This window comes from Physella acuta, unplaced genomic scaffold, assembly GCF_028476545.2.
Source record: "Physella acuta isolate Inbredline_101_S28 unplaced genomic scaffold, ASM2847654v3 ptg000414l, whole genome shotgun sequence".
In the NCBI taxonomy this organism is placed as follows: domain Eukaryota; kingdom Metazoa; phylum Mollusca; class Gastropoda; family Physidae; genus Physella; species Physella acuta.
The window spans coordinates 78,295-106,037 of record NW_026731933.1 but is presented as its reverse complement, the minus strand read 5'-3'; the positions used below and the strand labels follow the sequence as shown (position 1 = coordinate 106,037).

The following is a 27,743-nucleotide window of genomic DNA, read 5'->3' as shown; positions in this document are numbered from 1 at the left end:
CGTTGTTATGGAACTTTGTAAAAAAAAAAAGGTAGCGAGCTATAGTTTAACTTACATAAACATTGTGGTCGACTTATTACTTACAAGAAATATAATACTCTATATTTAAAAAAAACCGATATTGGTTTTTCTATGACTAAGCTGTAATTTCACTTACAGATCAACCATAATTACACTTACAGATCAACCATAATTACAATTACATATCAACCATAATTACACTTACATATCAACCATAATTACACTTACAGATCGACCATAATTACACTTACATATCAACCATGATTACACTTACAGATCAACTACAATTACACTTACAGATCAACCCTACTCCATCTGCCCGGTGACTTTAATGGCGTGGGTAGATTTCCTATCATCAAAGTGAAAAATTAGAAACGATTTCATTAGCCAAATTAACGCTAATTAAAATCAATTACCCGTTGTCGGTGTCATTGTTATCAATCAGTTTAGTAGACAGACGCTTACTTTGCTTTAGTGTACTTATATCGCAATTTTATTTTCCAAAAGATATTAGAGTTTCAAATAAATATTTTTAAAAAATTCCGAATTGCTTTATACGATTTCAATCTTCATAAATCTTTCTTAATAATCTGTCTACATTAATTTAGCTTGTGATTTTAAAACGTAACCCAATTGATTTTTTAAAAAAAATTATCCGATGGTTCTTTTCCCATGAAAATGAAAAAAAAAATTCTTTCCAAAGAGGAAGAGGATTTGTTTCCAAATTTTGGGTAAGGGTGGGGGTGGAGAAAGGTTGTCGTTTCCTGTCCAAAAGGCATGTCTTCTTAAAGGTGTGTCTTCCTGGAGGTGTTTCGTCCAAATAGTGCGTGAAGGGGAAAAAAAAACTGGGCCTGGGTTATTTCCCATACATCGCTACCCCTGGGTTATTTCCCTTACGCTGCTGACGTATGATACCGATGGGGAATCAGGAAGAAAAAGATAAAGTAAAGCCAGGATAGGGCATGAAGAATTCACTGAGGATGAAGATGAAGAAAAGGTATAAAAAAGTAAGAAAAAAAATGTAATTCAATAAGAGAAGAAAAGGAAAAAGGCGCGGCCGGGTCTGAGTAAACATGAGCGTAGCAACCTTAAGCCAACACGGGCTCTGGTCCGGGATACTTGCATGGGACATTTTTTTCTATACTTTGAACCCGTCATACTAAGTATACATTGTTTTTCCCCCCTCTCCTCACCCTCTTTGCTTAACTACAGGTTTATTAAAGCGTATATACCATCGTTTCACTAATTTCTTAAAATAAGATATACCCAACTTTTTTTCTTTCTTTTTTTTTTTTTTTTGGGTTCTTACCGGAAATTTATTTTTAGACTTTACAAATCGTTTGACTAATTTAGGTTAAGAACCTAAATCAACTTTCTAAAGATAGCCCCAATAGGGTGAGGTTTTCAACACATATCGTAGCCGAGCAGCACATATGGCCTGATATATAAAGCCGTGTCGCTAAACTCGGGCCGAGGTTTTATTTTGTACCCCAAGTTCTACCACGTGCAGGACAAGGGTTGTAGGGAGTAGCTAGGATTCGAACACACACAAAAAAGTGCAACAAGAAGAGAATGAGTAGCTATGTTATTAGTGTGTTTGTCTTGGTGTTGGTAGGCGTGTGTCTGACCCAACAAGGTAAGGTTTGTTAGACGTTAGGTTTAGGTTTAAGTTTAGGTGTAAGGTTTGTTAGACGTTAGGTTTAGGGGTTAAGTTTAGGTGTAAGGTTTGTTAGACGTTAGGTTTATGGGTTAAGTTTAGGTGTAAGGTTTGTTAGACGTTAGGTTTAGGTGTAGGTTTAGGGGTTTGGTTTAGGTGTAGGTGTAGGTGTAGGTGTAGATTTAGGTTTAGGTGTAGGTTTAGGTGTAGGTTTAGGTTTAGGTTTAGGTTTAGGTTTAGGTTTAGGTTTAGGTTTAGGTTTAGGTTTAGGTTTAGGTTTAGGTTTAGGTTTAGGTTTAGGTTTAGGTTTAGGTTTAGGTTTAGGTTCGTTAGGGCAGTTAGGTTTAGATGTAGTAAGTTAAATTTTAGGTCTAGCTGTAGGTTACGTCTTAGGTTTAGGATAGTTAGGACAGTTAAGATTATATATATATATATATATATATATATATATATATATATATATATATATATATATATATATATATATATATATATATATATATATATATAATATTAATTTATGATTTTTGAATCATGATAAATTGATTGGTTTATATATTAAAGAAATAATTGGTTTTGATACATGATATATTGATGGGTTTAGGGGCGTAAGAGTTTAGGGATTTTTTTCTTCTTTTTTTTTCCGCCTAAAACATGTAGTTTACTGAGTCAGTTTGCCTTGCATATTCGCTTTGTCCAGTGTTGGGTATAGATGAACAGTGTTGTCAGGCCTGTTTTCTGCGTGGAATGGCTATTTAGGATGTCTATAATTTTGTCTTTGTAATATAATTTAAAATAATGTAGTGTGTAATGTTTGATGTTTTTTCTCGGTATATGGTTATTCTTCGGTTGTTTGTTAGAGGTAAGTTTTGTATTTTGGATTCCGAGTGAATGTTCTAAGGGTTCTGATGAGTGTATTGTTATTTATGGTAGGTGGGACCCATCTTAGGGTTCCGTCGATTCGGTTCTTGTCGTAATTGGCGGAACTGACAATGTATGGTCCGTAGGTTTGTATTGTGTAGCGTGGTGACATCAAAGGAATCTGAGTTGAAAAACCACATGTCGGTTCTTCCGACTCGGGCAGATGAGGCTCGTTAGCTGGGGACAGCAACTCTTCTAGGAGAGACAACTCCAAAATCAAACAACTGCTGCCTTGTAGTTTGTTTTTGGTTGGACAAAGGCTATGGAAGCAAATCCAAAAAGAAAAGCAGGCTGAAATCGGAGTCAATGGCCTCAATGGCGCATAACCAGTTGACACGTATCCTTAATTGTGATGGAGGCGTGGTCGAGTCGGCAAAAGCTCATGGTTGATAAATTCGAAAAAGTCTCGAGTTCAAACCCTCTGGCAGATAAGGCTTGGTCCCCTCCAACACAAAAAATTAAGAACGAAGAAGAAGAAGAAGGTTCTTCCGAAATTGAATAGTAGAATAGGTTTTTTGCTAATCAGCTGCCTAATGACGTGGCTCTTAAGGTTAGGTAGACCTCTGCTATTGATAGTGACTTGCATCGTGTTGTCGTTGAAAAGATCCGGACAGTAGCATCCTTAGACAGGTCTAATGTGACTGTTGTTCCTGAAATGGATGGGACCATGGTTTACATTAAGCTGCAAGCGCCGTAACATTGTTACATTAGCATCTCTTCTCAAAAGCTTTCGCCTGAGGAATCAAATAAGTGGGCGCAACCCCACTGTAAATGTTACTTTGAAAATAGTAGGCGTCTGGAAATCTTTAGGCGAAATATTTACTCGATGTGAAGAGAAACCAGAGTTAAACCTAAGTTGTGAAAATACCTAAAGTACTTGGTCTAAACCCGCTGTTTCTGAACTTAAAAACAGTGAAATCGAAGAAAGGGATTATTTGGTAGTTTTAAACAGTTTCAAAGCCTTTTTTAAAAAAAAAATACTTTTATTTTCAAATTTAAAACAAATACAGTAACATCCCACACCATTTGGGTGGATATTTACAAGGTAGTTGCATAGATGTACAGAGTATAGTACATAAATATATAAATAAGTAAATTAATACATGTTTTACATTGGATTTAAAGCATGTTGGTAGACAAATTGGACAGCAGCTGGTGAGTGAAAAAGTGTAACATATGGAAGACTTGAGAGTTCAGTGATGATAAACTTGTTTTTTAAACGAATTTAATAAAAAAAATAGTAAAACAATTAGTTGCAAATAGTAATTATTAGAAAATTTCAAAACTATTTTAAAATAATTTTTTGCAAAAAAATAACTGTTTAATATTTTCTTCTTTTTATATTTTTAAATTTATTTGTCAAAGAATATTCAGTTTTGTGACACAGTAAATATTATTAAAATTTTATTTGTAGATTAGATTTATCATCACATTCCTGCTACACCTGCACGCTATGTGTCTAAAGCAGGGGTCTCCAAACTACGGCCCGCGGGCCGGATGCGGCCCGCGAGGTCATTTTATCCGGCCCGCGACGATCTTTTTGTCCACTGAATAAATGTTTGTTGAAGATGGCTGATGAGCTTTGCACAGAAAATTCAAAACTATTTGAAAATGTAGCTCTGGGTGCAAATACAATTACTCGTCGTGTTGCAGACAATGGTGAAAAATTCAAGCAAGTTTCGCCATTTTTCAATTGAAATGGATGAGTCGCTGGGCAGCTGTTCCACTTCTCAACTTCTTGTGTACATTAGAGGTGTGGATGAAAACATGAGCATAATTCAAAAGCTGGCTTCCCTTCATATAATGTATGACCTTAGATAGTTCAGAGACAAACACAAAATCGCAAGATTTACCATATTTCAAATCGGTAAGATAAATAATTTTGCGAGAAAATTCTGAAAAGAGTATCTAAGAAAAGAAATAGGCGACTTCCTGATAGTAAAGGCTAGTCACAGCCATTATTGTCTGATGAAGAGTGGGTATAGAAATTGGCCTCTACTGCAGACATAACTAGTCATTTAAATTTTTTAACCTAAAACGGCAAGAGAGTGAAATCTAGTTTCTGATCTATACACCCACCTAAAGGCCTTTAGACACAAACTTGTCATGTTTTTGGAACAAGTACAGGCTAACAACTTGACTCACTTTCAGCAGTGCAAGGTCTTTACGGCTGAAGCAACAACTGAGTTCCCCACGTCATTTACATGCGAGATCACCAAAGACCTCCAGCTGCAGTTGCAGTGGCGGTTTTCTGATTTGGATTCAAAGGCAGAAGAAGTGAGACTGTTTCAAAGCCCATTTGAAGCAAATGTGGCCAGTTGCAAAGATGAACTGCAGCTGGAGGTCATTGAATTGCAAGAAAATGACTTCCTTAGAGACATGTTCAAAGAAGGGCGTATGGGTTTTCATACGTTTTTGCACAAGAAGACTTTCCTAATTTTAAACCTTTTGCATCAAAGTACCTTTCAAATTTTCGAACAACATACCTGTGTGAACAAACATTTTCAAGAATGAAATACGCGAAGAACAATTTGAGAGCCAACATGGACCTGTGGGGGGTGGGGGGTGTTCACTTGAAATTTTGTATACATTTCTATATAAATTATATTTAGTTGGGGGAAGTAGACGTTCTTCGGGGAGGGGGGGGGGCGCCACGACCCTGAAGATATGCCTTAAAGAAACTCTGGCCCCCGAATTGATATTTGATAGTTAATGCGGCCCTCGGGCTGAAAAGTTTGGAGACCCCTGGTCTAAAGGAAAATCAAATAAAAATACGTTAACAGAACGTCCTCAAAAGATCACCTCCCTTATCAAATAAATACATGTTTTGCACTACACGTTCAGAATAAAGAAATAATATTTTATATATTATTTTATATTTTATATAGAGATGGACAATAACGTTTCTGTTAAACTTAATTAATAAAAAATTACTCGCACAGTCCTTCGCCGTATGATTATACTAAACATTTTTATCGAATTTGTTTTTTATAACTATAAAATTTAATTTGGTTTTAATTTCTGGCCCAGATGGGCTGAATCATGAATGTGAATAATTTTTTATATGATAAAAGTGATGTCAAATTTTTGTTTGTCATTGTCAATTAAAAAAAAACGACGTTAAGTTGAAATGAAACCCTAAGAAATTAGATCAAATATTTAAAAAAAAATTAATGTACTGGTTTATTATAATTTGTGTATATGGAATTATTTAAAGGTAGTTTTTAATTAATTTCTAAGCTAGAATTTAAAAAAACAAACAACTCTTAAATTACCAGAAAGAGAAAGTATTTTTTACGATTTGACAACAATTTGAATCACCATTTGACAAAATATTGACATTGTATGTATACCTAATGATTAAAGCCTTATTGTGTTATAACTTACTTAACATCTTCTCACAAAGTCCTCATCAAACCTCACCTCTCCCAACCCATCATTGTATTCAATTTTCAACCCTCCCATCCCTCCCCCCCCCTAAAAAAATTAATTAAATAAAAAATATTAACTACATTTTTGAGCCCCCCCCCCCCAAATCTTTTTTAGATGCATCACTGTATTATATTTTAACTGTCAACTCTCAAATTCATCACTGTTATATTTTTTAACCCTCACTCCCCTCCCCTCCCCCTAAACTCATCACTAACATTTTTCAGCCCCCCCCCCCACCAAAGTCACCTACTCTAACATTTCTCACCCCCCCCCCCACCTAACTCACCTACTCTAACATTTCTCACCCCCCCCCCACCTAACTCACCTACTCTAACATTTCTCACCCCCCCCCCACCTAACTCACCTACTCTAACATTTCTCACCCCCCCCCCACCTAACTCACCTACTCTAACATTTCTCACCCCTCACTCTCCCCCCCCCCCCCCCCACCAAACTCACCTACTCTAACATCTTACATCCCTCACCCCTCACCTCTTGTAACATTGTGCTCCTCAGCCATGGGTTGTACCGACAACGAGATCCAGGCGGTGGATCCGTACAGCAGTTGCTCCACGGAGTACAGGGTGTGTGAGCAGAACGTCTTCCGTAGGGCCATGTGTGTCAACGGCTACATCAACTTGGCCACCAAACGATGCGAGCCCAGCAAGTCACAGTGCCCTGACCTAGGTAACACGTCACGTGACAAGAGACATCCAATCGGATGGGGTTATTCTGTTGATATTTCGTTTATTTTAATGATATATTTTTTTAAACGTAGATGCGGATATTTTGCATTTTGCCTGCACTCACTGCAGTGTTTCTTTCAGCCATTTTCGATGGAGGGTTAGTGGGAATTTGAAATTACCATTGGGGTATTAGGGGGGGGGGGGCACTTAAAACTTCCGGAAATGGGCAGACGACACTGATGCAATTTCATATTTTCTATATAAATGAATATTTTTTTCTTTGTCGTCCGGGCAGAGGGGTTGGGGGGGGGGGAATGGACGTTCTCGGAAAGATAGTACCCCCCCTCCACCCTGAGAGATGCCTGAAAGAAATACTGATTACCTTAGTCACATACAAATTATTGACGAATTTTCTAAGAAAATCTGTTCCACCCGTCTGTCCCCATTTCCCCTAATTAAACATCCTTTGAGACAAGGCGCCCTCTATTGTCACCAACTTACGTCATGCAATAGTTAAACATTCCAGCGGGATTGAAGACGCATCGCTTGCTGTAAAACATTACATAGAGCCTGCTAGTTCTCTCGGTGCCCTGTCAAAACGGCCCGGGACAAATCGGCCCCGTCAAAACGGCCCCGTTAATACGACCCCGTCAAATCGACTCCCGACAAACCGACCCCGTCAAAATAGCCCCGTCAAAAGGGCCCCGACTTACTGGCTCCCGTCAAATGGGCTCCCGTCATATTGACTTGCGACATATAGGCTCCCGACAAATGGGCTCCCGATATTTAGGCTCCCGACAAATGGACTCCCGACATATTAACCCCTGACAAATAGGCTCAGGACATATTGGCTCCCGACAAAGCGGCTCCCGACATATTGGCTCCCGACATAAGGGCTCAAGACAAATGGGCTCCCGGCAAATGGGCTCACGACATTTTGGCTACCGACAAATGGGCTCCCGACATATTGGCTCCCGGCGATTGGTCTCCCGACATATTGGCTTTTGACAAAATGACTCCCGACATATTGGCTCCAGAAAAATGAATGACATGACCACTATTTGCATAAAAGTAACCATTGTGTCCTACCTCCAATACCACCATAACCTCTTTTTAATGCCCGAATGAAATTATTTTTTCATGAACCAACATTAATTCACAAACAAATCGAGCCCTTAACAGCTAAATTCCGCCAATTCTAAAGTTTTGATAACGTTTAATTTACAACAGAAAAGATCTGTTGCTTAAAAGCGAGCACAGAAGTGTAAATGTATGATATACATGATGTTAACATGATAACAGCATTTTGTTTTGATAACCTACAAGCACAGTGGCGTAGCGAGGTCGGGTGTCACCCGGTGCGGCACTTAATGGTGTCACCCCCCCCAGAGGCGTTGCGACCCTTCCCGGGGACAAACTTTCAAGTTTTCGATTTGCACCCCCCCCCCCCCCCAAACTTTTGATTTGCACCCCCACCCCCTCAACTTTTTGTCTATATATTTTGCTATTTTTTGCCTTTGTGTCACCCCCCTAAATGGTGTCACCCGGTGCGGTCCGCACCCCCCGCTGAGTTGGAACAGCCTATAACCGACTCAATTATGGATGTCATAGATAGATGACCCTTAAATTAAAACATACTATATTTTATAATAGATAAACTAATAAAAAAATAAGGCCTGCCGAACAAGAGATGCATACGTTGTATTACATAAGAGTGTTGGATAAGCTAACTCTAAAGAATATTGATGAAGGGGTCCCACTGACAGATGTCATATTCAATGAGACCGCTTTGCCGGGAGACTTAGTCTCTACAGAAACGGTATTGTCAGTGCAGTGGCGTAGCTAGGATTTTTGGGCCCCTATGCAAAAATTACCTTCGTCAGCCGTTAGGCCAGTGGCGTCGCTAGGTCGGGTCTCACCCGGTGCGGCACTTCGTATTGTCACCCCCCTCCCAGGAAACAAAGCATATATATATATATATGTATATATATATATGTATATATATATATATATATATATATATATATATATATATATATATATATATATATATATATATATATATATATATATATATATATATATATATATATATATGTGTGTGTGTGTGTGTGTGTGTCGGCCTACATAGGCCTAAAATTTATATATATGCCACATACTGGTACACGTACGTGTTTAAGCTTTAATCACTGCTGACTTAATAGTAACGATGTTTATCTACAGTCTGTTTATAATACAGTTGGTTGGATGTAGCATTGTTTTCTTTATAGTTTACGTTTACGTCGTGGTGTCACACCCCCCCCCCCTCTTGATATAATTTTCGATTTGTACTTAGAAGACTATTTAACTTTAACTAATGGATCTGTAAAATGGCATTTCATTCTATAAATTTTACAATTTTTTGCCTTTGGTGTCACCCCCCCCTAAATGGTGTCACCCGTTGCGGTCCGCACCCCCCGCCTCGCCTTCGCTACGCCTCTGCGTTAGGCTACAGAGGAGTTAAACGAAGAGATCAACTTCTACTTACGATGGATATTTTTTAATATATAAATATTCTGAAGGCAACATTTTGTATTTTATGTCCTGATTTTGTATTTATACTATATTATTATGCTTGCCTACTACTGCTAAAAAGTTAATTTAAAGGCTGATTCTCTCAATGTCTTGCACGACAAAGTGATATAGCCTGTAGTGTTATTATAACGATTGGGCTCTGTTTGACCCACAAACACTGAATCCCACTGCCGAAACGGTGGGGGGGGGGGGGCTTTTTGGAACTTTTAACCTTTTTCTTTTTTAAAATTATTTATATGTAACAAATATTAACATTCCATTGTAAAAGTTTTAATTTTTTATGAGGGAAAAGGGCCCCTATGTTCCTTGGGCCCCCATGCCTTGCTTACGCTAGCTTTACGGTAGCTACGCCACTGTGTCAGTGGTCCTTTTGTCTGAAGCCAAATTGACAGGAGCCTTTTTGTCGGGAGCCAAAATGACGCTAGCCTATTTGTCGGGAGTCGTAATGACGGGGGCCGTTTTGTGGAGAAACTAAATGGCGGGAGCCTATTTGTCGGGAGTCGTAATGACGGGGGCCGTTTTGTGGAAAAAACTAAATGACGGGAGACTATATGTCGGGAGCCAAAATGACGGGAGCCTATTTGTCAGGAGCCTTATTGACTGGAGCCCTTTTGTCGGGAGCCTATATAACGGGAGCCTATTTGTCGGTAGCCTAAATGACGGGAGCCTATTTGTCGGGAGCCTATATGACGGGGTCCATATGTCGCTGGCCCTTTTGACGGGGCCGATTTGACGGGGTCGTTTTGACGGGGTCGTTTTGTCGGGGTCGTTTTGACGGGGCCGTTTCGTCATTGGCCGAATTGACGCCGCACGAGTTCTCTCATACACACAGTAGCGTAGCGAGGGGGGGGCGGGGGGGACATATGTCCCCGGGCGCCGAGCTTAGGGGGCGCCTAAATGGGTTGGAAAAATAAATTGAAATGTTGAGGGGGGTGCAAATTGAAAGTTTGAGGGGGGGGGGTGCAAATCAAAATCTCGAGGCGGGGTGCAAATCGAAAGTTTGAGGGGGAGGGTGCAAATCGAAATCTCGAGGGGGGGGGGGTGCAAATCGAAAGTTTGAGGGGGGGGGGGTGCAAATCAAAATCTCGAGGCGGGGTGCAAATCGAAAGTTTGAGGGGGGGGGGGGTGCAAATCAAAATCTCGAGGCGGGGTGCAAATCGAAAGTTTGAGGGGGGGGGGGTGCAAATCGAAATCTCGAGGGGGGGGGGTGCAAATCGAAAAGTTTGTCCCCGGGCGCCGGGAAGGGTCGCTACGCCTCTGCATACACAGGGTCTTGAGTTTTTTACAGTGACTAGTTGTTGGGGGGAGGGGGGAGTTGACTACTCTTATCAAATGAGAAAACATTTTTACTACGATTATTAACAGTAGGGTCCTATCGTACTTGGTTAAGCTTTGCTAAGCTTGTCCTGCTTAACCTTGACTCTAAACGTAACACTAACCCTGATCCTAATCCTAGGTTCAGTGCGTGTACCATATTTCCAGTGCTAAAATACATTAAAACAATTCTCAGGTCAAGTAAGTTTTAATGCCGTTTTCAAACTTCTATGTTAAAAACTAAGTCTTTTTGACCTACATAGATTTTCAGGACAAAAAATTACAAAATGTCTCTTTAATACTCGCCTGTTTATTTCTATCTTTCAAATAAAAAATTCCAACTTCTCTGAAGATTTAATTAATCTTCTTAAATTAATTAATTAAAACCTCCATCGTTGTGTATATATAGCTCGGTGCCATGTTTTCTAGACCCCCATCCCATTTACAAGGGTTGCACCCCAAATCCCCATTGTCTACACAAATTTAGCAACTCTTTTAAGTCATTTAGGCGGTCGTTACGGCATTAATATTAAAATTAATTTAATTCGTCACTCAACTTGTATTAAAAACCTTGTTACGCTGCTTTACACCATTCGTCACTCAACTTGTATTACGTTATTACAGAGGCAACAGATTGTAAATATTAGTAACAAAATCGTATCATTTCATTTCTGAATGAAGTGTTGCGAGCGTTCAGGGCGTGTTACAGTAATGGTGTGTTACAGATGTGTGTTCAGTGATTCATCTACACATTCGGCCATAGTCATCGTGCGAGCGCACAGACACGCACATTATAAATACACAGATACACACTCGCAACCGTCTCTGGTTTATTTGAGATCATGTCGTAGGTCTATAGACCAAACACACACACACACACACACACACACACACACCTCTTTGTATCCTGTATCCTGTAAGGTGGGGCCCCACCCATACCCACAAACCCACGACACTCTTCTTGGTATCGTCTCAATGTCTAAAGGATCATTGATAGCGATGATTACACAAGTCGATGTCCAGAAAAACGTATTGAACAATCTGACTAAGCACCGCCCCGTCTTGTGTTAGTAGAACACAATTTACCCATTCACAGTTTTGTTAAACTTGACGTAAAAAGGGCCGTAACCTATTATAAAGAAATTATTCCCACATTTGTGTTTGCTTTTGGTAGTGTAATTCACATCAGTTCACTAGCCAAAGTAGGACCGAGGAACGGAAGTGAGTTTTAGTCACATGATATTAGGGTCTATTTTTATTCAGTATTTCAAAATACAGGTAGCGCTTATTTCGGCGGACGATAGAGGAAGTACGCAAACGTTCTTAGATCCAAGGAAGTAAAAGTAGGTCACATTCCTGGATGGGGTTTCAATATGGGATAATGAGAAGATTTAAAGATTTAGGGGATCATCTCCTTTCTCTGTAGACCGATTCAGTTAATGCCCTATACGAGTCACGCAGGCCTAATGTAGCTAATATAAAATCTAGAAGATTAAGGAAGAGTAGACAAAGGGAGGGTAAAGATGTGATTTCAACATAACTAAAGGATTCTCTCCTTTTTAGTTTTTATACTTAATTTGAAAGGGCCATGGCTGTTGCCCGGGTCGCCCCTCACATCAGGGCATAATAGATATTTAAACTTGAATCACCTGGGATAATTCAGACGGATGACTAACAACAGGTGTAAACGATGTATTGTATTCTAACCCACTCCCTACCACATCTTATTATTACCAGTATCATTGTCATGAAAATTAAGCCCCCTCCCGGTTCTGAAAGCGGAGCAGCTGACCTGACGGACAATCACTCTTCTTGGCTTGTTCCGTGTTCGGTATTACTTTGATTGCTTCCCTTTACACACTAACTAATTACGGACCGACTAACTGAAATATAATCATAAATATTGTACTTATATTTTGAGAGCTTTTGGCTTCATTAAATTTAAAATTTTGAAAGATGTTAGCATTCAAAGGGACACGAAAGCACCGTCGTCAATAGCTGTAATTTTAAGTGATGTTAATTTAAGGGTTCATGGTGTGAGTGGAGGGGGGGGGGGGGGGGAGGGATGTTCTTGGGATAAGTGTGTGTGTGGGGGGGGGGGGGGGGGGAGGGGGGTATCTCTAATCCCCTTAACACCCATTGATAAAAAAAAACGCCACACCAATAAAAATTAGATATAGATAACAATATATTTAAAATTGTAAATGTTGGAATCAACTATGTAATTTACCTTTAATTGTGTTGATTAATTATTTTTTTCTTCACACCTGTAGACATAGCAATCTTGTAATGACAAGGGAGGTCAAGGCGACTTGCCTTGACCTATTGTGCTGACAAAATATGCTTTATTTAAAATCAACAATTACATTTCGATCATTTTTTTAAAAATAATTTATATATTTTTTTATTCTGCTAGCTATCGCTGACAAAGCTTTCGGTAATTTCGGACTGAGAAAGAAACGTCAAGCTACCGTACCAGGTAAGATTGTCACGTCAAAAAAAATAATTATAATAAACGGTTTTAGGATTTGTGTGTGGTTATCTTTTAAAAAAAAAAAAAAAAAAAAAAAAAAGATTTCATTGGGTCTTGTCCAGATCAGCTCCGCCACTAATGCAAAAAGTGTTCGGGCGAAAAGTTAAACCCTGCCACTTCCGAATATTGAATATTTCAACACACGCCATAAAAACAAATCCTTATACGCCTCTAGGGTTAGTGCTAGGGTTTGGGTTGGGGATCGGGTTAAGGATACCAAAATACAGACCTTTTAATGCAAATTATATAAAATCTAAAAGTACATGTTTCATATCATCTTTTATTAACTTTTTTTTGGGTGGCAGGTTTAACTTTTTAGGCGGAGCTTATCTGGACATGATCCATTTCATAATTCAACATTATCTGACCATTCATTTCACGATTCAACACTATCTGAGCATCCATTTCATAATTCAAAATTATCTGAGCATCCATTTCATAATTCAACATTATCTGACCATCCATTTCATAATTCAACATTATCTGAGCATCCATTTCATAATTCAACATTATCTGACCATCCATTTCACGATTCAACATTATCTGACCAAACGAGTATGAAGTGTTAGTTTCAGAGTTTCATAAAAAAACGAAACTTGTTGAGGGTAAGGTTAGCTAAATCTGAGGCCATCTGAGTGTTGTTTTACTCTCATATTTTCTCATCAGACTGTACAAGATCTGTTTTACTCTTATATTTTCTCATCAGACTGTACAAGATCTGTTTTACTATCATATTTTCTCATCAGACTGTACAAGATCTGTTTTACTATCATATTTTCTCATCAGACTGTACAAGATTTGTTTTACTCTCATATTTTCTCATCAGACTGTTCAAGATTTGTTTTACTCTCATATTTTCTCATCAGACTGTACAAGATCTGTTTTACTCTTATATTTTCTCATCAGACTGTACAAGATCTGTTTTACTATTATATTTTCTCATCAGACTGCACAAGATCTGTTTTACTCTTATATTTTCTCATCAGACTGTACAAGATTTACTCTTATATTTTCTCATCAGACTGTACAAGATCTGTTTTACTATCATATTTTCTCATCAGACTGCACAAGATCTGTTTTACTATCATATTTTCTCATCAGACTGTACAAGATCTATTTTACTCTTATATTTTCTCATCAGACTGTACAAGATCTGTTTTACTCTTATATTTTCTCATCAGACTGTACGAGATCTGTTTTACTCTTATATTTTCTCATCAGACTGTTCAAGATCTGTTTTACTCTTATATTTTCTCATCAGACTGTACAAGATCTGTTTTACTATCATATTTTCTCATCAGACTGTACAAGATATGTTTTACTATCATATTTTCTCATCAGACTGTACAAGATCTGTTTTACTATATTTTCTCATCAGACTGTACAAGATATGTTTTACTATCATATTTTCTCATCAGACTGTACAAGATCTGTTTTACTATATTTTCTCATCAGACTGTACAAGATCTGTTTTACTATCATATTTTCTCATCAGACTGTACAAGATATGTTTTACTATCATATTTTCTCATCAGACTGTACAAGATCTGTTTTACTATCATATTTTCTCATCAGACTGTACAAGATCTGTTTTACTATATTTTCTCATCAGACTGTACAAGATATGTTTTACTATCATATTTTCTCATCAGACTGTACAAGATCTGTTTTACTCTTATATTTTCTCATCAGACTGTACAAGATCTGTTTTACTATCATATTTTCTCATCAGACTGTACAAGATCTGTTTTACTCTTATATTTTCTCATCAGACTGTACAAGATCGTTCCTCTGTCCAGCTGATATGACCAACGTCTTTATCTACCCTGACTGGCAAAACAGAAACTGTGACAGGTTTGTTTTTTTCTAAACTATACGCTCTTAGATACTCAAAATATACTTTTAGTTAAAATATTTTTTAGTTTTGCGTCAATATTGGTGTGTCAATATTTTAGACATATTACTTTTTTTTTCTAAACTATACGCTCTTAGAAACTCAAAATATACTTTAAGTTAATGTGTGCTAGTTTTTGTATCATCTTTGTGTCTATATTTTAGACATATTTTTCTAAACGGTCTGGGTTATTCCACAAACATTTTGTTCTATTTTTACCTTCTCGTATACAGGGTTCAGGGCGAAAGATTCTGATCATACAAAATTTCGAAATCGATATTGATAAATCTCGATGTTTTACAACTTCCTAAATCAGAAAAACTCAGTATTGCAATCCTGTCTGTATGTGCGTCTGTATGTATCTGTGTGAGTGTATAAATAACCTAGTAACGACATTTTATCTAAAGGTACTATATCCATACTTTATTTTATATCAACTTTTGAGGGACTTTGGGTTACTGGAAATGGTTCAATAACGTAGATTTTATTCAACTTAAGAGTGATTTCCGATCACCGGAAATAGCACTTTATCTCTGGGTTTTTTTTTTCCAGAAACGTTACGGTTTTGTCTTTCTATATCATGATCTCATAAAGCAACATTTTCTATAAACTCCTCGCCTCAATGATTATTTGTTTTCTCGAAAAACGAGTAGTTTTAGCAAAAGCCTCTATATTTATGTGTCCCAATTCAATAGAAGTGCCATCTCAACCTTTACTGTTCAAGGTTTCTTTCAGGCATTTTTCTTCGAGGAGGGGCACATAAAATTTCCAGGGGATTGGGAAACATAGGTCAAAGTACCTACTTTTTTTTTTTACAAAGGTTGTATATTTTTCTATTTCACCGGGGAAGCTGTGGACGCTGTGGCCAGTCCTCCCCCACACAAAGAATAGGACATGCCTGAAAGAAACAGTTACTTTTACATACGATTATACGAGAGAATTTAGGGGAGTTAACTCGCGCTTATTTTTCTTCCAGCTACGTCGTCTGCTGGAGTGGGGAGTTGATTATCGCCTCCTGTAAAGCAGACAACTACACCTACTACAACCCTAACCGACTCAGCTGCGAGGAGACGGCGTCGCCTAGCAACACATGCGTCTTCCGTGAATACACGATCTTCCCTTAAAGAAGACGCTTTAAGATTTGTTCATTTCAAAAAGGATCTCAAAATTGTACACGCTTTTTTTTTTGGAAAATAAATTTGTTTTGTTATAAAAAAAAGAATAAACATTCCATCAAATAGACTTCAAACTTTTTATAACTTTATCATATATCTATATAAATCTCTCTCTCTTTTTCTCTTTTCTCTCTCTCTCTCTCTCTCTGTCTTTCTCGAGATCTCTGTATATATATATATATATATATATATATATATATATATATATATATATATATATATATATATATATATATATATATATATATATATATATATATATATATATATATATATATATATATTGGATGAAGGGAGGTTTCTGTGTGTCAGGGCCTGGACCATCCTAGACATCATAAGTCGGCGCAACACCAGCAAATGGTCAAACGTAATGTTTTGTTTGATGTAAGAAGTTTGTTTCGTTTGGTTCTGTTTTGTGTCAGTTTTATCTATTCTTTTTTAAACTTTTGGTTCCATATTTTGTTGAATAAATTTATATTAACTGTAAAAGTTTTTGTTTTATTTTAGTAGCTTATTATTTAGACTAAGGTTAGGGTTTAACCACTGTGGGTTCTACCACGGTTGCACTGACCGGACAGATTAGTTAGTTAAGCCTAGAAGGGTAGATTTTAAGGTATCCCCCCCTAGCAGGGCTTACAAATTGGTAGCACGAGTGGGGTCAGTGCTTTAGTCTAGGTAAATTTTTGTCTTTTTTTGATAGGGCTAAGGGAAGCTTAGTTAAAATTTTTGTTTTTTTTGATAGGCCCTTTTTGGAACCATATGTGTGTAGTTTGTGTGTAGTGTAGGGATTGTTTGTTGTTTAAACACCCAGTCAGGTTGGCGGAGAGACGTGCCTTGGTGAGCCTCCAGTGTGCTAGGCGGGACAAGGCGCGGTGTGTGGCGCGTGATCTGGTGTGTGAGGCGGACCTACCACCGAAAGGCCTACGGCGAAACCCCTTGACCCACAAAGAGGGCTGCTGGACACCCGCCCCACAGGTGTGTCGAGTCGGGCACACGATCATTGGAGGCGGGTAACAGCACGAGAGCCAGTGGGGCAAGGCGGTTGCGTCACCACCTGGCCCAACCAAGCGGACGCTCCCCACCAACGAGAGGCCTATGACGTCAATTCCTGAACCCACAAAGAGGGCTACTGGACACCCCGCCCCACAGGTGTGTCGAAGCGGAGGCACGATCGTTGGGGGCGGGTAACAGTCGGAGAGCCAGTGGTGAAAGGCGGTGGCGTCATATCTGAACCAATTTTACCGGTGGTCTGGCGCTGAGGCCAGAACTAGAACACGGTGTGTTGTGTAGTGGACGGGATGGACAGGCAACGGGTGCCATTAGTAGCGGGCGGGTCTAGCCTGACCCTTGCCCTTCCGGATGAACGACCGACAGGACTAGTACTCAGTGAAGGGACCACTATCTTGGTGCCTTGAGTTTTTTTAGGAAGCACAGAGACGCAAGATTAATGTTATTGTACATTGTTTTTTTGCATTCAAGCTTATAGGCTTGGTGTGAGAGATGGGTGCATGTATTATTTTAAGATTGTTATATGCATTTTGTCTTACAGGGTCTGTAAGATTTTAAAAAGGGGTGAATGTGAGCGGGTGAATGGATTATTTATTTTGTATTAATATATTTGTTGCGAATCTGCGAGTTCATGGTGGTCCTATGGGGATCAGACACGGGGTCCCCTTCCGTCCGAAGCGGACAGTATAAATTAACCGGTCGGACGATTTTCTCCCTCTTTTTGACCCACGGCGAGATGTAGGTCGGGTCAGGTTTCTGCGTGGGCGCACCTCACGCGTGGAGGTATTTGTTTTTTTATACTTTATCTTTATGTGATTTGTATGAATGCGACTGTCGATGTTTCTCGTTTTCTTTCATTTTCGTCTAAAACGAGATAGTGAGCATCGGCATGTCTGGTATGCACGTGGTGTGTTATTTTGTTATTTTGAATTAAAATGTATTTTTGATGTTTTCTAAACCCTTGGCGTGTGTTTCGGACCACGTGGTTTAGGCCAGTGTTTTTAGGAGTGTTTCCTAAACTGGTGTGAATGCGTGTGTGCATTTACCTGATTGTTTTATGATGTTGTTATTGACTAGGATTGGCTTAGTCAATAGTCAGTTGGTTAGACAGTAATTAGATTAGTATATTTTAGTTGCCTCGAGTTTTAGGTTGTTTAAAATTAATGTGTGTGCTGTTTCGTGCAACGTCATGTTGAGTATCGCTTGCTTTGTGTCTGCCTTCATTGGGGCCTTAGCGGAGTGTGTTAACTTTAATGTTATCAATATAGATGTTGTTTATGTAAACCAATGGCTTCGGGCTTCCTTGTGTAGGAAAGATTGGTTCTACGATGAATTTGTTTACACGTTATTTTTAAGTTGCTAGTTTCTTGGTTAGACAGTGGTTAGTTGTTTTTGAGAATTGCTTTTAGAATTGTATAGTAAGGATTAGTTTTACTCGAGGCTTTAGCTAGATAGAAGTAGTAGGTAGCATTTTGAACTTGTGTATATATTTATGTATATATCTGCCATTACCATGCATTTTTCTTATGTTTTCCTTTTCTTTTTCTCTTCCCCCCCCCCCTTCCAGTGAGGTTGCTTGTGCAACTTGGCTGGGTGTTTTGTTATATATGAATTGTTTTGTTATATATGAATTGTTTTGTTATATATGAATTGTTTTGTTTGGTGTAAAAAGTTTGTTGTATACGTATTGTGTTCTACGTAATGTATTGTACGTAGTGGTTTTACGTAGTGTTTTGTTTGGTGTGGACTTTTGGATGTCGAGAATGGATGAAGGGAGGTTTCTGTGTGTCAGGGCCTGGACCATCCTAGACATCATAAGTCGGCGCAACACCAGCAAATGGTCAAACGTAATGTTTTGTTTGATGTAAGAAGTTTGTTTCGTTTGGTTCTGTTTTGTGTCAGTTTTATCTATTCTTTTTTAAACTTTTGGTTCCATATTTTGTTGAATAAATTTATATTAACTGTAAAAGTTTTTGTTTTATTTTAGTAGCTTATTATTTAGACTAAGGTTAGGGTTTAACCACTGTGGGTTCTACCACGGTTGCACTGACCGGACAGATTAGTTAGTTAAGCCTAGAAGGGTAGATTTTAAGGTATCCCCCCCTAGCAGGGCTTACATATATATTATATAAATATATACGCACATCCAGAGACGGATCCGGGCTCTAGAAATGAGATTCTGATGTCTGCATAGACGCCTGTGTATTAAGTCCATACACGAATTATATAATAAAAGACGAGGTTCGTTAAAGGTTCATCAGCGTGATTAGTCCTGTTAAAGATTTGCTTAGTATTATCTGGGTAAAGTCACTCAGATGGTAGGGTCACGTCACAATATTCAGCGGCTTTTGGAAGACAATCGTGCAAGTGATAATGGGGGAGGGGGGAGGGTAACAGAGGAGGAGATGGCTGGACGACATCCGGGACTGGGTCGGATTGTCCGTTGCAGATTCCCTGAGGGCATCAGAGCAGCGCACCTTTGGAAAGATGCAACCATGGTGCCCAACAACCATCCGACGGAGTTTTGAGAATAGGAGGGTAGGATAGCTGCTCACATAATGTTTGCATCTAAAAGTCTGGTAGCTCTTCATACACTTGGGTTCAAAAGACAGGTTATGGATGTATATCTAAAAGACAAATTGCATGACTGATGTTCCTAAGTAAGTTGCCATGAAACCCAACAGTCCAACCACATTTTATTGGCACTATTATTATATTTAATATCTAGTTAAAAAAAACTTAGACAAAAAAGCAATGGTTTATTTTTGTTGACATTACATTTTCGATGTTTATTAACAATGTTCGGGCTCAAGTGAGTATAATCAGTTGTATCAGTCAGTCATCAATGTAGTTATTTTCAAGCAGAGTTTCTTCCAGGCATCTCTTCGGGGGGGGGGGGGGGGGCTTCTACCGACACCCCCCCCCCCCCACCCGAACGAAATGGAATTCATATAGAAAATATATACTTTTAACAATGTCCGTCTCCGGAAAATTTTGTGCTCTTCCCCCCCCCCCCCCCCCCCGAAAATTTCAAGTGCGCACCCCCCCCCCCCCCCCGAGAAAAAAGTCTGGAAGAAACACTGTTTTCAGGTGTTATCTACTTTGATGGATTCTACATAGGAAGATTAATAGACGTTTAAACAGACTTTACACTGCTTTAGACCAGGGTCTGACTAACCCAATTCTACATGATTGGTATGTTCAGCTTCAGCTTTGATACACAATACAATGCAAACTCAGTATAGTACTTAATTTTCACGTAAGGGGTCATATTTCTTGCTGGGGGAAAACTGATTTATAGTGCAGTGTTTCTTACAGACTTTTTTACGGGGGGGGGGGGGGGGTTGGGGTGAGAGAGAGGCATTTGAAATTTTTCCGGGGGGAGGGGGGGGGGGGCGGACACTGTTAAAAATACATATTTTCTATATAAATTCCATTTCGTTCGGGGGGGGGGGGTTAGACTTTCTACGGGGGGGGGGGGGGAGGAGCCCTCCCGAAGAGATGCCTGGAAGAATCTGAGTGCAATAGGCTATATATTTTATTATTAACACAAGATCGTTCGTTGCTAGCGTCCAATTTACTGGACTTTTTTTATAAAGCGATATTTTTAATAGTAGGACCTATTCAATTTTAAAAAAAAATCGATAGTCATTTCTTCATTTAGTGTCCAAAAACGAAACAAAAAAATTACGAAAAATTTGAGAACTTAAGGTTTTTATATTTGTTTTATTAATTAAACAATCAGGCATTTAGCCTAACGGCTATTCTTGTCTGACAACTATGAACGTTTTTCTTTAGTAACGTCCCTTGGTAGGCGGTATCTCTTCGTTTGAGAAAACAATTTTTAAAAAAACATGGCGGAAAGCATAGACCTAGAAACGGTTATGTCTGCTTTTTGCAGAAACATAATGTGTGATCTTTACATGAACATCGGTAATAACTTGATAGATTCTATATGTTTAGGTTTTTCTTTACATCAACTATTCTTAGTCATATTTTCTTGGTTGAGATAGCTTACAAAAAATTAACAATAAAATCTCATTTCATTTTGTGTGCTTGAAATTTAACCGGAACAAGTTTTTTTCTGTATCAAACTCCAACAATCTGCGAATCGCAGTCTCAGTGCAGACTTTTCCAGATCTAGCAGCTAGGCTATTCTAGATAGATCTAGATCTAGATTCAAATTTACAGTGCATATGTTGAATCAACCACTTGAATCTCTAGCATAGCTTGACTTTACTAAGAATTTATTAAAGCTTATTATTCTTTCTTTAGCATGAAAGATGATGAGACACTGCTGGCAAGCCATTATTCAGTCAACTCAAAAGGAATCAATTTCAAACAAATGTGCCAAATGTTTTTCTTTCTCTTGTCATTAAAATCTAGATCTAGATCTAAATAATCTAATTCTAATCCAGATCAAAACAAGTCAGGCCATATATACCATGCCTGCACAGTCAGTGGCATAGTGAGTGTTGTGTGTTGTTCCTTAACAAAAAAATAAAAACTCTATTAGCCTACATTCTACATCAGTTTAAAAGCTCATTAAACAGAGTTGACTTCCATCATTACTGTTGAGATGGAACAAAATCATGCTTTTTTGGATTTTGCAATCGAAGCGACTGTAAACAAATTGACACAAAAAACAAAAAAACAACTTAAGCCTGAAAATGATTAAGAAATTAATCATTTTTAGATTCAATGTTATAAAAGTTGCAAATCCTGAGAACTTGAAAATAATTTTTTGAGTTTAATGTTACATTTCTATTTATTTACATCAAACCTAAGTTATAATATGAAGTTTCACTTTCATAACAAACATTGATTGGCTGCACAGAAAATACTAAAAGCATTCTGGGTTGGGTCTATTAGACCTAGCCTAATAAATTGCACAATAAGATTAAAGACTGCTAGTATTTTGAGACTTATTTAATTATAATTAACGAGCCGACCCGCGGCATATAATATGCCGCTTTTAGTTGTTGTTTTTTCTACTTTTCAGTAATTCATAATTTGTGAATTCGACAGTACCAACGCTGCCACTGAAAATATTTCTTTAAAACACTATAAGTATCTCGTTAAGGAAGATAACCCCCCCTCCTCCTCCCCCCTCCTCCCCCCCTCCGTTACAGTAAACTACACTTAGTTACTCCCCCCCCCCCCCTACGTTTAAAATCGTTTCAAACTAAATAATCTGCCCCTAATAGTCGTCATTAAACCCGGCTCTGCTTGTAAACATTAAGAGTGAATCACAGCTCACCAGACCATGTAGGGGTGGGGGTGGTAGGGAGCGTGCTTACAGCTTGTTTTCTAGCGTCTCCCAGAAGAGAATTATATATATAGATTAAATTTTTGTTCCGTCCACCCTAATTTTTTTCTTTGTTTTCAATCTGATCTGAAATTTCTGACTTAAACCTTCTTTACTCAGTCTTACTTAAGATTAGGGTTTAGTGATGTTTCTTATACTTTGGTCAACTTAGGTGATCTATTTATTAGATCTACCTACTTACTAGTCCAGTCGCTGTCCCTCATTATCCTAGTCTAACTACGCAAATATCAGGCTATCTCTATTCTCACTTGGGTCTATGAGGCTCATTAGATGGGGACAGCAGTTCTCCTAGTAGAAAAAAGTCCAAAGTCAAACAGGAGCAAAGTCCCGCAAGCAATAGAATTACCAATTCTGATTTCCGTTAGGCAGCTCCTGCAATACAGCTGATGCTAAGTTGTTATGGTAACACCTCTCTGTTTAATAAACCAGCTGCGTGGTGTGAGGAGGCCTGGTACATACACATCTGTACATCTCAACATTCTGCCCTGGCTCTGTCTTGAAATCATCCAATCACCTATTAGGCTATGAAGCCATCTAATTTTGTTATAGAAAATACTGAATAACCAAATGATTAGTCTATTTATTCTAAATGATTTTATATGTAACTGAGTCGTAACTGAGCAAAATATTTTAAATTAGGTTAAAACACTGTTTGTCTCTCCATAACTGTTACTTGTTTTACTTTACTGGAATTACTAGTGGTATTATTTTTAAAATTTTATACATTTAACTCTTTAGACAGATCATATTTATTAGGCTTTTATTTGTACAAAATATATTTAATTCTAGTTATTTGTTTATAATATCAAACAGTTTCAACAATTTAAGCAATTATATTTATTCTGAATGGTGTTCATGTATTATTTTTTGTTTGTTTTCTAGACAGCAATGAAATGCAGCTTGCTGAGACTTTGTTTGAGAAAAAATGTGCAAAATCTATCAGAGATCTTAATTCACAGAAAAATGCTTCACATTCAGAAACATCAATATGCCATTGTTTACAAACAGTTGCTCAGGTAACCTAGTTTTACAAGCAATTTTAGGCTGATTTTAACTTTTTATTTTCTAAGAAGGCACATTTATTAATGTTTTGGTTTTTTTTTTATTGTCTTTTTTAAAAAATATATATCTAGTAGAATAACCCACAGTTATATGTAAAATATAATTTTTTAAATGTAATACAATTTTTAACTATTACGTGTTTTTTAAAGTTTATTTTAGACCTAACTTACATTGAGGAGTGCAAACTTGTGGATACTGAATTTCCTCCTGACTCATTTCCTCGGGTCTCATATATCTTGGGTAACATTCCAGCCTTTTTTTTCTCTCATACTTTTCATTAGATAGAATTTTTAAGAAAATGTATTTAACTAATAATTGGAGTTGTTGAAAATACTAATTTAGATTTTTAAAATCCTACATTTTGAAAATATAAAATATTAATTTAAACCAAAGAAAATTGTAATTATAAATACATTTATTGGTTCAGGATTTAACTTATGTATATTCTTTACTTTTAATTGGCTTTTAAAATGAATATTTTAAAAGAAATATGAGTATTTCAGACAGCTTACTGTTCAAAATGTATTTATGTTTTGTTCGTGTTTCTCTTTTTTTCATTCCATATTAAAAAGATACACTGAGTAGTATTGAACATCTTGCCAAAAAGGTTATGCCTAACAAAGAGGTAAATACAAATTGGTATTTCAATCTTAAGTTCACCAAATCAATTCCCATTATCAATTAGGCTAAAGATATATTAGGAAACTTGCTCAATGAAGGCTTAAATTACACACAGTTTTTAATTGTGTATATAAAGTTTAATTTTTCTTTTGACAATATTAACGGTAGTAGAAGATTTGAAAACTTTTATAGCATGGTTATAAAAACCAGTAAAAAGTCAAACTAACCAATGTAAAGTTTCATCATGTGTGTGCCAATAAATTAATATTTCCACCATGATATAAATACATTTAGAAAGTGAACATTAATACTGATTGTTGTATATTTTTTGTTCAGCCCATTGAAGTCCTGCTTTCAGAAATCATTGAGTGCATTAGATGGCGGAAAGGAGCTTTGTTGTATATGTACTGTCACACCTTAAATTCTCCATCTCAGGCACCTAATTTCCCCACACATTATCAGAAGGTAATATTTAGTAACTAGCAGTTTCATGTATTTATTAATTTTAGTAGAATAAGCTTAATATTTAAAAAGTTATTTAAAAATAGCTTAGGGATCAGTGTTCAGTTTTGCGCACTTCCTCTAACAAAAATTATTGACTTAAAATACTTTTGTTACTTTTTAAAAAAATGTTTAGTGCTTGGAAGATGGTATCGACCAGCTGAAGTGGATGCTTTGTACCAGATCTTCACCCAAGTGGCTGCTGGACCTCTCAATGGATGATTCAGAGAAAGTTCCAGATCTTGAAGAGGATTCTGATTTCCTTTCTTCTCAAGGCTAGTATTAGATATTGTTATGTGTGTAAGAATCATTATATAAGAAATATTTTTGTGAAATAACATTAGTAATATAATTTTCATTACCTTAACAAAAGTTTTCTGTGGTGTCTTTAAAAATAAAATAAAATTATTAGATTAGAAATGTAAGTATTAGCAGGAAACTACTAGATATTTGTAAATAATTTTTAATTTTAAAAAATCTTTTTGTCAGGGATTCTCAGTGATACCCACCTCCTAGCCTTGATGTATTGTGGTGAACTCTGCTATTGGCACACTGAAGCTGTTAACAAAGGGCTTTTTACAACTGATCAAACTACAGATGAGAAGATCCCTGAAGAAGTTAAACAAGGGGAAGACACTCTTTGTGCCAGTCCAATTGAACCGAATCAGAGGTTATCTCCCATTGATGATAACTCAGTGAAAGCAAACAAGGGAAGTGACTGCGAATGTTCAGATGCGAGTTCAGCAGTGAATGAAATAGAAAAAAGACAGTCAGACTCTTTAGAATGTTGCAATGTGACCAGTGATATTAAGAAAGTTGGACAGGCTTGCATGGAGATGTACATAACAGTTGCCAATGGGCCGATGGCGCCTGGGGGATGGAGCACGGAGAGAGCAGAAGAAATTTTACAGTTTTTTACTGCAGGTAAACCTGGGAGTTAGCTGCCCCTGCTGATCTTGTTGGTAGAAACAAACGGTTGTTGAAATATTTTTGTTTTAAATTGATTCCAGTTGTGTTTGTTTTTTTCAATTGTGATATGGTCTGGCTAAAATCAGGCTCTTTGAAAATAATTGTTTTATTCATTTTGTAGGATTTATTATTATAAGATATTAATATTATCATTACACAATATTGTAAGTGTAAGGTATCAGCAAAAAAAAAAACTGCCCAAATAAAATTGCCACTTTATATTTATTAAAACAGTAATAAATTTGAATTTATCTGATTACCTATAATTTATTAAATAGTAAAATAGTAATGGATTTTTAAACTGAAGATATATTTCACCATTCGCTGGTTATGTTAAAGTAAAAAAAAAATTAAGAGACTTGGGATGTCCAGGTTTACTAAAGCTAGCATTTACTCATTGCATAATTATTTCTGGTCAACTTACTGCCGCCCATTTTGTGTTGGTTTAAAACCAGTAACAAAAACTTTGGAATAAAGAGATCAGAATTTTGATTGGTCTGTCTTTGTTTTTGTCATATGATCTTTTGAAGCTTGACTGTTGACGGTAATTTCATATTTCTGTTATTTTTTCTAATTAAACAGTTTATTGGTCTGGTTTCTGTTTTTAATTAGTTAATTTTCAGCCAGTTTTATTTTAATAAATTTTGTCTTGTTTTTTTTCTCCCATGCACTTTGACTTTTATTAAGTGCTGCAAAGAAAAACATATATTTTCTTTGCTTGGAATTACAAATATTTCAAGGCAAATCCTTTATAGTGCCAGATCTGATGCTTTTCAATGCAAGACCAGGCATAAACCTAAATGCGATGAGAAATCTCGTTCAAAGACAATAACAAAATCTCAATGATACTATTACTAGATGGCAGAAACTTGTTGTATTACTTGCATGAAAATGGTAACTTCTCTCAACTTAAGGTGGGCACAAGAGAAAAAAACTTAATACAGCAAATAGAGTTTAAGCAACCAATGGGTAGTACCAAGTACATTATTCTAACACTCCACCTCACAGATTTCTGAATAAAGTTTTCATTTGAAAATTTGGATAAATTTTATCAATCAATTCACGATATAGTAATAGACAAACTTGTATTTTGTTCAAATCTGTTTACTGTGCAGAAAATACAAATGATATTTACAAAGCAAATTCAAATACATTTTGATTTTATTTTCTATAAAATTATGTACAAAAAATATTTTTAAAAATCACAATATCATACATCTAAATACCAAGCAGCAAAAATATGTCATCTTCAGTTGATATCACAGCTCAGTGGAATTTGAAAGGCTAGACCAAAAAAATCTGGGCATACAAAAGTCTATGAATCTCTGTCTTGTTTGGTTTTTTTCTTGACTTTCTTTGTCCTCTCCCATCTGATGGTCTCAGCTTCCAATGCTGCCAGCTCTAGCAGCCTCTGTTGGAAAGATGCAGGGGCGCCAGCAAGTGGGTCGGTGTACTTGGGCTCTGCTGATTAAGTCAATTGATATGTCGCATTAAGTTGGGGCTGTAGTGTATGAGCCAGACAGAATGTACTGTTGTTTTGTTTGCTGTTTGAGTGGCTTAAAATGTCATGGTTATGGTAAAGAAAGTATAAGAGTAAAGAAGGTGTGGCTTTGAGTTGTATTTTTTTTTAAATAGTTATGCATTGGGTGATCAGGCTAGATGTATACTATTTAGATGTGCATTATAGAAATAATAAAAGGCAGATGGTGATGGATTAGACACACCCTGCCCACCAAACTAACAAAAAACTCAGGCAGGCATTAGATTGGAATCTTCAGGGTAAGAAAAAGTGGGTAGAAACTTGGGAAATGATCAGTTGATAATTAAACACAAGCAGCTGTTATGTCATGGACCCAACTTGGAGGAATCTCCCAAAAACAGATGAAAAGGTGTGGTTGTGTTCAAATGATCAGGGATGATGAAGATGTGTATGAATGATAAAGCAGTTAAGCTTTATTGGGGTTAGGTCTGAGACACTATCATGTAGTATGGCAAAGGGATGCGATCAGGTAATATGGCCAAGCGGTGCTACCAGGGAGTATGGCC

General features: G+C 37.2%; 2 protein-coding genes across 2 annotated transcripts; both read left to right on the top strand.

The window, feature by feature from the left end:
• The first annotated feature begins 1,400 nt into the window (after positions 1-1,400).
• Positions 1,401-16,272, top strand: LOC131942605 (uncharacterized). The gene is made up of 5 exons (XM_059302490.1): positions 1,401-1,657; positions 6,548-6,718; positions 13,022-13,084; positions 14,911-14,992; positions 16,009-16,272. Exons 1-5 carry the CDS (start codon positions 1,594-1,596, stop codon positions 16,154-16,156), a joined length of 528 nt encoding a protein of 175 aa, XP_059158473.1. The 5' UTR covers positions 1,401-1,593; the 3' UTR covers positions 16,157-16,272.
• Positions 16,273-21,023: 4,751 nt separating this feature from the next.
• On the top strand, positions 21,024-25,942 carry LOC131942604 (RAB7A-interacting MON1-CCZ1 complex subunit 1). Its single transcript, XM_059302489.1, has 7 exons — positions 21,024-21,148; positions 23,427-23,560; positions 23,756-23,846; positions 24,179-24,231; positions 24,564-24,692; positions 24,865-25,003; positions 25,218-25,942. The coding sequence occupies exons 1-7, from the start codon at positions 21,070-21,072 to the stop codon at positions 25,667-25,669; spliced, it is 1,077 nt and encodes a 358-aa protein (XP_059158472.1). The 5' UTR covers positions 21,024-21,069; the 3' UTR covers positions 25,670-25,942.
• Positions 25,943-27,743: the final 1,801 nt, after the last annotated feature.

Coding starts and splice junctions, on each gene's coding strand:
- LOC131942605 (XM_059302490.1), top strand. CDS start 1,594: ATGAGTAGCTATGTTATTAGTGTGTTTGTCTTGGTGTTGGTAGGCGTG. Junction 1,658..6,547: donor CGTGTGTCTGACCCAACAAG/GTAAGGTTTGTT, acceptor TGTGCTCCTCAG/CCATGGGTTGTACCGACAAC. Junction 13,085..14,910: donor ACGTCAAGCTACCGTACCAG/GTAAGATTGTCA, acceptor TTTTCTCATCAG/ACTGTACAAGATCGTTCCTC.
- LOC131942604 (XM_059302489.1), top strand. CDS start 21,070: ATGGCGGAAAGCATAGACCTAGAAACGGTTATGTCTGCTTTTTGCAGA. Junction 21,149..23,426: donor TGATCTTTACATGAACATCG/GTAATAACTTGA, acceptor TTTGTTTTCTAG/ACAGCAATGAAATGCAGCTT. Junction 23,561..23,755: donor GTTTACAAACAGTTGCTCAG/GTAACCTAGTTT, acceptor TGTTTTTTAAAG/TTTATTTTAGACCTAACTTA.